The sequence below is a fragment of the Camelina sativa genome, chromosome 17 (assembly GCF_000633955.1).
Source record: "Camelina sativa cultivar DH55 chromosome 17, Cs, whole genome shotgun sequence".
NCBI lineage: Eukaryota > Viridiplantae > Streptophyta > Magnoliopsida > Brassicales > Brassicaceae > Camelina > Camelina sativa.
The window spans coordinates 32498358-32508589 of NC_025701.1; the positions used below are offsets into that span (position 1 = coordinate 32498358).

General features: G+C 32.6%; 3 protein-coding genes across 3 annotated transcripts; 2 read left to right on the plus strand and 1 right to left on the minus strand.

The window, feature by feature from the left end:
• LOC104758649 (proton pump-interactor 4-like) lies at window positions 3375-5971 on the plus strand. Its single transcript, XM_010481553.2, has 4 exons — window positions 3375-4099; window positions 4191-4463; window positions 4564-4662; window positions 4763-5971. The coding sequence occupies exons 1-4, from the start codon at window positions 3791-3793 to the stop codon at window positions 5462-5464; spliced, it is 1383 nt and encodes a 460-aa protein (XP_010479855.1). The 5' UTR covers window positions 3375-3790; the 3' UTR covers window positions 5465-5971.
• LOC104758651 (putative RNA-binding protein YlmH) lies at window positions 6172-8412 on the plus strand. The gene is made up of 10 exons (XM_010481555.2): window positions 6172-6410; window positions 6656-6765; window positions 6864-6995; window positions 7069-7142; window positions 7235-7340; window positions 7450-7518; window positions 7617-7681; window positions 7763-7861; window positions 7949-8048; window positions 8134-8412. Exons 1-10 carry the CDS (start codon window positions 6266-6268, stop codon window positions 8194-8196), a joined length of 963 nt encoding a protein of 320 aa, XP_010479857.1. The 5' UTR covers window positions 6172-6265; the 3' UTR covers window positions 8197-8412.
• LOC104758650 (protein GRIM REAPER) lies at window positions 8607-9199 on the minus strand. Its single transcript, XM_010481554.2, has one exon. The coding sequence runs from the start codon at window positions 9131-9133 to the stop codon at window positions 8624-8626; it is 510 nt and encodes a 169-aa protein (XP_010479856.1). The 5' UTR covers window positions 9134-9199; the 3' UTR covers window positions 8607-8623.

Below are 10232 nucleotides of genomic sequence, written 5' to 3' on the forward strand. Positions count from 1 at the left end.
AAAAATAACTTATTATTGCAACATCAACGTATGAAGGGTTTACATAAGTAGTTAATTAAATAATCTATAATACAATAAATGTATTGGAAACAATATCAGTCAATGATAAGATTGGATCCTCAAAAGCAAGAAACAACATCTTCATAATTCATAAAAAGTAAACGCCACAATTATACACATCTGAACGAAATAGTATAAATATATAGTGTATAAATAAAAGTGACGGCAAAACCCGTATATACCTAATTAAAACGAAATAATATAAAAGAGAAAACGAAAAAGACCAAAAAAAAAAAACAAGAAAGTGTTAACTACACCACAACCCACGCGTTGCGTGGGGAAGCACCTAGTCATTATAAATACTACACTTTGATGTCATTAGATTCATGCATCTTATTCTCCCAAAAGTTTCATATTACTCCCAAAATATCCTAGATAAAAAAGAAAATGAATCGTTTGATGATTTGTATGTTTGTTATTGCAATGTGTTGTGGGTTAAATGTAGCATGTCAGCCAAACCAATTTGCAATTGAGAACAGTCTTGGTCCCGGTTTGGTTCTCCAGTACCGTTGTCGTTCCAGATATGACTCTTGGGTTGGCGGAAATATACAATTCAAAAAGAGTTACAATATTTCGGTCAAGGACATATTAGGCAGAAAGCCAGATTGGACTTGTCTTTTGAAATATGGATTGTACCTGCGATATAGTCAAGAATTTATAGCATACAGCATGGCCGACATTGGTCAATGTGCTCAACAGCGTCATTGGGTTGCCAAAACTGATGGCATTTACCTTATAAAAAATGGAAATCGACCGGGAATGTTCAAACATGCATGGAAGAAAAGAACTAATTAATGTTTATGGTGCATGACAATGGTATATATTTTTTTTAAAATCTTAATTATAATCTACTAGATTTATAACTCGCGAAAAAGTATAAATCTATATAGATGTTAAATTTATTTTATTAAGCAGTATATAACTTATCTATCTCTTTTAATATTTTTCACAATTAATTATTATTTTTTTTCTGGTATACACTCGTCATCTCTTGCATCTACTCTCTTTTCATATTATATTATCTCACTTATAATATATTGATTATGAAGATATATCGTAAGTATTTTTGTTTTTATCTTTTTCATCTTCCCATTCTCTTTTTTTTATCGGTTGAGTTATATTACTTACTGACACAGATGTAAAAAAATCTAAGAGAATATATCCATTTTTTGTCTCGAACTTTCTCTGACGGTTTTGTGTTACACTTAAATTTTGCTTCCGAATTATGAATCTCATAATTAGACTTGTTTATATCCATAAACATCACATTATAACATCAAATATTACATTTATCTTAACTATTTGAAAAAAGAAAAAATATATTCATATATATAATTTTTTCTACTTAAAAATATGTATAGTCTACTATGTTTCTATATAGTGTTTTTTTTATTCTCCTATTTGTACAAACTCATAAGATTACTCTATCTTTTAAATATGTGTATTTATCCAAAATAGGATTCTTTTCAAATTTTCATTAAAATTCTACAAACACATTTTAATTTAATTTTAATTAAACTCTACAAATAGCTTTTTCAAAATTCTTTTTAGTATTTTTCACTTTTTTGTGTGTGTGTGATGTTCAGAATAAGTTTTTTTAATATGTTTAATTTCAAGTAACCTTATACATTTCTCTTAAATATATACATTATTTGAATTGTTGATCACTTCAATAATATTTTCTTCTTTTTTGAATATACATTTGTTTAACAAAATTCACCATTTTTCAAATTTTAAAACGACAAATAACATAGATCACTCAAACTATTTTAATTATTTATATTATTTAGAATTCTAAATAATAATTTACACCAAATCCTTCTAGTTTTAATCGGTAACATTTATTTATAATTAAACACTGACAAACATAGTCTCAAGTTATATATATATATATATATATACGATTAATTATATTATACTATTATTGAAAATAATAATATACATCGACTTTTAATCGATAACATAAATTTATAATTTAACACTAATAATTGAATAACCTCTTGACTTGAAAAACCTTTAAATTTTTGTGTTTGATTTTCTTTTTTAACTTATTTTCTTTATCCTAATAATTGTAGTTTTTGAAAGTAATTGTTGTTCCATTAAATATATGATAATTTTTTTTCTCTCATATTTCTAGTTTTTTACAAATATTTACACAATTATTATATATTATGTAATCTATATTCATATTTTACTTTGATATTTTTTTGTTGTACTTTTTTCATTTATGTTTGGAAACACGATGGAAACTCCATTTCTGTTTTGGAAACACGACAAAAGAAAGTTTTAGAACTTAATAAATAAATAATTTGGATATATATATATATATTCATAATACATATAAATATATAATATTAATACATATAATATTAAAAGTATTAATATTAAAAAAAATATAATTTTAATTCAACTATTTAATATTTATGTTTTGAATTTGTATTGTTTCAAATATTCCTTTTGATAGAGTTTTTAGGTTTGGTGTCATGTATATACATATGTATACAAATATATAATATATATATATATATATACGTTTCCAAAAGTTTTTGATTTCTTAATTTTAGAAAAAAAAATTATTTTCTGTTTTCGAAACGTTTTGCTCGCGCGTATCCGTTTCCGTTGTCATGCAACATAATATAGAGAGTTCTATTTGTAGATGTGAGTGTAGTTTATGAAATTCTTTTTAAAAAAATGTTATCAATTTTGTTATTTGTAAGGAAAATGTATAAATGCAACATGTTCCGTAGCCATTGGGTTATGCAATTGTAACATACGCATAAGGAAATTGTGATAACAACACTTCAACAAACACTACTACTACCATTCTCTCTCTTTATTATTACTTTGCCATTGTTTGATAAAATTTCTCTATTTCTTCACCTTGTTTCAATTTTTTGGAATTTTATTTTGTTTTAGTATGTACTCGAGTAATAAATTATACATTCAATTTTTTAATAACCGATTGAATGTGATAGTTAACTATGTGAATGTGATAATTAAAAACAATGTTAGTTGGATTTAATTGTCAGTGTAGGAAAACGATTTTTTTCTTTTTTCTTTTTTTGGGTTGAATTGTAATAATTGTATCATATGAACAAGTCAACAAAAAAAGACCAAGTCATATGGTAGAGGTCCCTCCGTATGGGCCACGGTTATTACCTGAAATTGATAACAATGTCAATTAGTATTTGATTAATTCAGATTCAGATTAACATACAAAAGACTAGGGTCAACAAAGAAGAGTATAACAATAAATAGTTGTCAAAATAAAAATTAAAAAACGTGTTATTTGGTTTGCAAGAAGAAACAAAGAAACATAAAAATTGAAATGTGAACGCAAAAACAAGAAATTTTTTAAAAATCTTTCCTCAGTTTCTTCTTATGGGATCAACAAAGAACAAGACTAGCCTCTTTCTTGATTTCCGAAAGATCTGTTTTTTTTTTTCTCTCATTAAAAACTTTGAATTTTTCTTTCTTCCCTTTAAAAATTCGATCTTTTTCTTCAGCTAAAACCCTCAAGATTGTAGTAAGGTTCTTGATTCGACACTTATCTCTCTCTCTCTATCTTCTTGGACTGTGTTCTTTCTGGGTAATGTTAAGTGATTCTGCGTTTTTTTTTTGTAATCAAGAATTGAATCTGTTGATGAGTTTTGATGTAAAGGTCTGATCTTTAGCTATTTCGTGTTTCATGAGTTCTGATATAAAGGTCTGATCTTTTAGGANGGACCAAATGAGTGCGCCTGTTTTACTGTGTGACGGCTTCGATGTGCGGCGAACTGTTATCGGGAAGTTAAACGACGATGAGTCATCGACGGTTACGGTAACCACCGAGGAAGACGACGACGAAGCTGTGTTTTCCGGTGATAGCTTACTTGAGGAAGAAGAGTGGTCTGGAGAGAATCGTTTCTGTTTTTACTTCGTTAAGCAGTTCGCTTACGATAACCCTGAGATTAAGACCAAGATTGGTGAAGCTAATGATGAGATTTATCACTGTAACACTGACCGGATTCACATTGCTAACAGCTTGAAATCCAAAAGGGTGAGAACATTTCTTGACTCTTCTTTTTGGTTTTGTTGAGTTATACAATTTGGAAAAAAGGTTTTTGATTAAGTGTGTAAATGATGTGTAGGCTGAGAGATTGTCTCTGGTTGCTTCAGTGGAGAAATTGGTCTCGTCACTTGATGAATACAATGCCATATTTCCTTATCATCAGTCTGTGACGACTCTGGAGATGAACAAGGATCAAGAAGTGGTTACAGGGGAAATTTATAGCTTGAGTGAGAGGTTAAGTGAGATTAAGATGGAAATTGAGTTGTTGGATGTTCAAATGGCTTCTGTGCTTGATCAAAGAGACAAAGCCGTCGAAAGGATTAAGATGTTGAGATTACAACGTGACAAGGGGGTGCGTTTACAGCTTTTTCCTTGTGTTAAAGTCTTTTTCTTTCTCTGTCAAGTTGGATGTAAAAAGATCTTTTATTTATCGTGTGTATTCTGTGTTGTAGAATGCAGCCTTTTTCCAGAGTCGTGTTGTGATCATGAAAGCCATTGAATTGGCTGCTTCTGGAAATGTTAGAGATCTTGAAGAGCTTGCTAATTCCGAGGTTTGTTTTATCAGTCTATTGGTGTGTGTGTGTGTGTGTGTGACTGAGAGATTTAAGCATTTGTTCTTAATGTGTCTTTGGTGTTTTGTCTTTTCGATAGGTTGAAAAATTTATGTCTCGTTGGAACAATGACAAGGCTTTTAGGGAAGATTACAAGAAAAGAATCTTGCCTTCACTTGAGGAGCCAAAGCTGAGGCGCAATGGGCAGATTAAGGATTCGGAAGGCGATGTAGATACTGAGCATGGAAGTGAAACAGCAGGGGAGAAGGCAATAGAACTCAAGAGGTTTAGTACTGAGGAGGAGATTGATGATTGTATGGATATTGATATCCCGGTGTATGAGAAGCTTGAAAAGGATAAAGAAGAGATTGATGAAGAAATTTTGAAAGAGAGGAAACGAGAAGAACAGATAGAGAAAGCTAGGCTAGCAATGGAAAGGAAGAGGAAGCTACATGAAAAAGCTGCTGCTAAAGCTGCCATAAGAGTTAAAAAGGAAGCTGAAAAGAAACTTAAGGAACTTGAGAAGAAAGCGAAGAAGAAGAAGGCTTCTTTGGATGTAGATAGAAGAAGAGAGACAGTCACCGATGCATCAAAACCAGAAAAGGAGAAACTATTAAATGGGAGATCAGTGTTTCAGAAACAGAGAAGTTTTAGGTATAGATATTACGAAAAAGGAAATGAGGCTGTCCTAAAAGCCATCCTGAAGCGTAGAAAAGCTTATAGGTTATGGGTTTGGACTGTTTCTTCCGCTGCAGTTGTTCTCCTGGTTGCTCTCCTGGTTTTCTTCTATTACTTTGGATGAGGGGAAGAAGATTAACAAAGGTTTGTTTGTCTGTCTTTTGGAGAGTTAAGTGATGAGCAAACAGGTTCAAGGTTTATAGTTAGTTTAGAAGCAAATGACATTGGCAATAATGTCATAGTCAATGGAGTAGACTTGAACAGTCGTTTTCAGAGTCGTAGAGACATTCACCTCCACGATGAAATATGTTTGACATCTCAAAGCTGATTCGGTCGAACACAGCATGACCTAGTCACTCTGAAAAAGCGCTGGCGCAAGGATCAGGTCAAGATGTTTGATCGGAACAACTTTATGACCTCAAGAAATCTCTCCATGGATGCAAATGTCTTGACAATGACTCCAAATGCAGTTACTTTTAGTTGACTTGTAGGAACCAAAAGGCATCCTCTTACTCTTAGTCTTGTGTATTAGCTTTAGAATGTCTGTACATGGAAGAGAGACCTCATGATTTTTTTTTTACTATTTTTACATAAACAAAACTTATGTTTATGTACTTACCATTTTATTACAGTCGAAAGTCTCTCGTCTTCAAATGTGATTTGGAAAATCTTGACAAAGGTAAAAACAACAAAACATAACGCCTTCCCAAATGCGCTCTCAGTCATGTAACAGAACAAAAGTTACCAAAGTTGAAAGTTCCCAGAGGCTTTTGCTTTGCTACTATAGTATACATCATTGCTAGGAGCCTAGGACTAAACCTTCTGTGCCAGAGTAAGGTGTCCGAGTTTCTATTAGGCAACAAGTAACCTTCTAAGGGACTTAGAGGCTTCTCCTTAAGCAAAGGTTTCAGAGACGAAAACAGCTATGGCTGTCACGAGCTTGGCTCCTCCATGGGTCATCTTGAGACAAGCTTTCCGGTCAGTAGCAGCTTCTTCTCAACTTCGCACAAATCACAAAACCCTAATCACAAATCTCTCCATTCCCGCTTCATTTCCTCTCCGACATTCAGGTTCATTCCCCATTACTTATCTTGTTTTGTCTGAAATTAGTGATGATTTTGGATTCACCATCGAACTTATTTGACGGAGAACACCTTCAATTGACTCTTCTTGATTAAATTTTGCAACTTTTTAATTGGGAATTTAGAGGTTAGGGCATGAACTTGTGTGACATGTTACAATCAAGCTAACTGTGTGTGAGACTTCACCAAAGTTTTGTTTTTTTCTGATGAAATGTCCAAAAAAAAAATTGCAGCTTTGAGAAGATGTCACGTTACAGAAGCAATAAAGGGAGATGTAGATTTCCTCCTCAAAGGAGTTGGAGACCAAGCTGTTGCTAAAGAAGTTAAGCAAATTCTTGAAATGGTATTATTCTCCCATTGTTCTCTTACCTTAATTCTCTGTTTCTCTGAGGATAGGTCTTCATTCTCAGTGTATCTCAATGGTGTGATTTTTTTTTGTAGGCAAGACGTGCAGCATCAAGAAGAGAAGTTCTGCACACAGATTTTCTCACACCACCTGTTGTTAAAGAATCAGTTTCAGTATTGGGGAAATTTGTTGATGTTAAGATAGTTTCTCAAGGAGGTTACCCTGAGGTTTGTTTTCCATCTTTCAACGAAAAGCTTCCTCTGAAATATGCTGAGGTGGAATCTGTCTTTTGTCTCTTAGGCTGAACGGTGTAGGATCTCTATTGGACATCCTGATGTGTTAACCAGTGATCCAGATATAGTTGCAGCTTTAAGGTACAAGTCTTCAATTGTAATGTTCTGTTTTTGAGTTTTTTTTTCTTGTCTAAATCTGAGTGTGTCTATGTTGGTTTTTTTTCAACTGATAGTATCACAGGGGATTTTGGGTTTCAATCTTGTTCTCATGGTGACTTCCTCGGCGCGATTCTTGGCACAGGAATTTCAAGGGAGAAACTTGGGGATATCTTAATTCAGGTTCCATCATCTGATTGATTCTTTGTAACAACACTTGTCAGCTTCATTACAAAATCTTTCCTTGTTTCATCATTTCTTTGGTAATAAATGACTTTGATGATTACTGAAGGAGGAAAAGGGAGCTCAGGTCCTGATTGTTCCTGAACTAGTTGACTTTGTTGTTTCTGCTCTCGACAAGGTTTTAACTTTTCTGGCTAATCTTTATAATCCATTGACTAAATCCTTGCTCTGCAGTACTCTCTGATCATGTGATGTAAAATAAAAATTTATTCATAGGTTGGAAATGTTGGTGTAACTTGTACGAAGATACCTTTGCTTGCTCTTGAATACGAACCTCCTAGGTATGAGTGCTAATCCACTTATAAACATATTGCGGTGAAAAGGTTTTTTACGTTGGCTTGATTATTTTGTTTATTAATTAGGACTAATACCTTTAAAACTGTGGAAGCCTCGTTGAGAATTGATGCAGTAGCTAGTGCTGGTTTTAAGATTTCGAGGTCAAAGCTTGTTGACCTGATTAGGTACGTAAAAGAAAACTTTCTTTCGTCTATGTGAGATCTTTCACTGCATTCTCATTTAGCTAAACAGCATTCTTCTGCGAAATGCAGTAGTAAAGACGTTCGGGTTAATTGGGCAACCGTTACTAAGAACGGAACCTTAGTGAAGACTGGTGATGTTGTCTCCGTTAGCGGGAAAGGGAGACTTAAGGTAAAAAACTTGGAAAGTGAGTTTTTACTTAGTGATTAGTTCCAAAGTATTTAAACTCTTGTGTTAACTTGTTTTTGAATCACAGATTGGAGAGATCAATGAAACGAAGAAGGGAAAATTTGCAGTTGAAATCATCAGATATATTTAGAAAGAAAGAAGTTTAAAGGACCTTTCTCTCTTTCTCTTCTCATAATCAGTTTTTTTTTTTGTTTCTTTGTTCTCATTTCTTCGTTTGTTGACATTTTGTATAATCATAGCTAAAATAAGATGAATGAATTAAATTAATCTATGAAACCAACAAATGGATCTCAACTATATTGTAAAAGAACCGACGAAAAAATGATGAAGAGTATAATATTTTATTTATTTATGTTTATTAAATAATAATTTTTGTGTTTACATATATTGGTATACTCACTTACAAAATCATAACATGCCTATGCATGAAGATTTTGTAGAAGTGAAATTCTTACGTATGCTAATAACGGTTCCCTCAAGAAAACCAAAACTAGAAAACAACTCAAAATTACGATATAGCACTCATTTTCGTCTCTTTTTTTCTTTAATATTTAAAATCAAGCATACCCACAATACCCGTACTCACATTTAACCCCGGATGCACATTTCCTCGTGCATTTCCCACAATGGTTAGGGTTAAAGTTAACGTAAGTGCAAACTCCACCACAACAACGTTGCCCGAAACCGCATTTGTGGCCGCATCGACCACAGTTATTCATATCTCCTAGGATATTTCGACAATGCTTCTTGCAGCAATGCAATAGGCTTGTCCCGTTGTTCGCTTTTACGCCACTGCAAATATTGTAACTCGCGACGTGACATCTCATTCCTTTCTTGATCTTCTTGTACTGGGAAACTAGTAGCCTGGTTTTGGATGAAATAGTCACATTGGATAGTATCGAGGGAGCTTCGTCAAGAATGTAGTACTCCGGGTCTTCATCTTGGTCGACAACTTCTTCATCAGCTAAAACCAAGGTAGGACTAAGTGTTGCTGTTATTAGGAAATAGAGGATTAAGGAGAGAAGTGAGGTGGCTTTAATGAACGTATTAGGGAGCTTAATGGCCATTTTGTTTTATGTAAAAAAATTAGCCAAAGAGAGTTTGGCTTTGGAGCAGAGAAGAAGCAAGGAAGGGAAGAGTGGGACTTAAGAGAAGATCTGTGTTCTTGCCAATGAAGGGTATTTTAAGGCAGCAAACACATTATTGAAAATTCGAATTTAAATTTATTTAATAGAAATTGACTTTTAATAAGCAGTTGTTAAATTGAATTGATTAATTAAATCTAGGCTACCCACAAGTGATTGTTGTCTAGATTACGTCATACAACTTTGGATCTGATTGGTGAAAAAATATTAGAAAAACAATTATGGTTAATGACAGTATAAAATATAAAATTGACTATAGAGTAAAAAAAGTTTAATACTAATTTTAGATTGTGATATTTTCACAAATAACAGAAAGGATATTTCTAAAATTTTTCAAGTATATAACAGAAAGTAGTAAAAAAGAAAAAACAAGTTAACTTGGATTACAAACGTCAGAAACTAGAAAATAATCTATTGTTTCTAAAAAATTGTTTAGGCAGTGAAGTGTCTTTAGTCAAATAGTTACAACAACACGTCTACGACCAATCCAACCGGAGTTCGACTCCATTAAATTGCGTTACTCCGCCTAATAGAAATTGACTATGAATCGGGACTTGTCAATTTTGACAGAAGAAAAATTGTGTAGGCAGTATATATGAACAATATACTTGCTTGACTAAAAAAAATTAAAATTGCATGTCGGCAAATGATGTAAGGAACAATACTGTAACGAAGCAGTTTATAAATTGGCTAAATTTGGTTATTGATTTCAAATTTTTGTCCTGGTGTATCTAATTCACCTCCATGGCTCAATCGAAGACTGTATCTGGATATAACTGATTCAAGGTTAATGTATTTTTATTTTATTTTTGGTACTAAGTTTAATGTAATTAATTTCCGAAAGAAAAAAAAAACATGTCACCCCCAAAATATAGGCGGTATGAACAATATAATACATTTGCTTCTCATTGATTAGAATACAGTTCTACATTGATATATACGTTTCTATAAAATAATGCATACGATTTATGTATAACTCTCGGTTCTTTGAATACGTTTCTATAAATATCTTATTTTAATT

Excerpts from the sequence above, each read along its gene's own strand:
- LOC104758649 (XM_010481553.2), top strand. The coding sequence starts at position 3,791 with ATGAGTGCGCCTGTTTTACTGTGTGACGGCTTCGATGTGCGGCGAACT. Across the intron at positions 4,464-4,563 it reads GATTACAACGTGACAAGGGG|AATGCAGCCTTTTTCCAGAG; the intron begins GTGCGTTTACAG and ends TCTGTGTTGTAG. Across the intron at positions 4,663-4,762 it reads AAGAGCTTGCTAATTCCGAG|GTTGAAAAATTTATGTCTCG; the intron begins GTTTGTTTTATC and ends TCTTTTCGATAG.
- LOC104758651 (XM_010481555.2), top strand. The coding sequence starts at position 6,266 with ATGGCTGTCACGAGCTTGGCTCCTCCATGGGTCATCTTGAGACAAGCT. Across the intron at positions 6,766-6,863 it reads TTAAGCAAATTCTTGAAATG|GCAAGACGTGCAGCATCAAG; the intron begins GTATTATTCTCC and ends TTTTTTTTGTAG. Across the intron at positions 6,996-7,068 it reads CTCAAGGAGGTTACCCTGAG|GCTGAACGGTGTAGGATCTC; the intron begins GTTTGTTTTCCA and ends TTTGTCTCTTAG.
- LOC104758650 (XM_010481554.2), bottom strand. The coding sequence starts at position 9,133 with ATGGCCATTAAGCTCCCTAATACGTTCATTAAAGCCACCTCACTTCTC.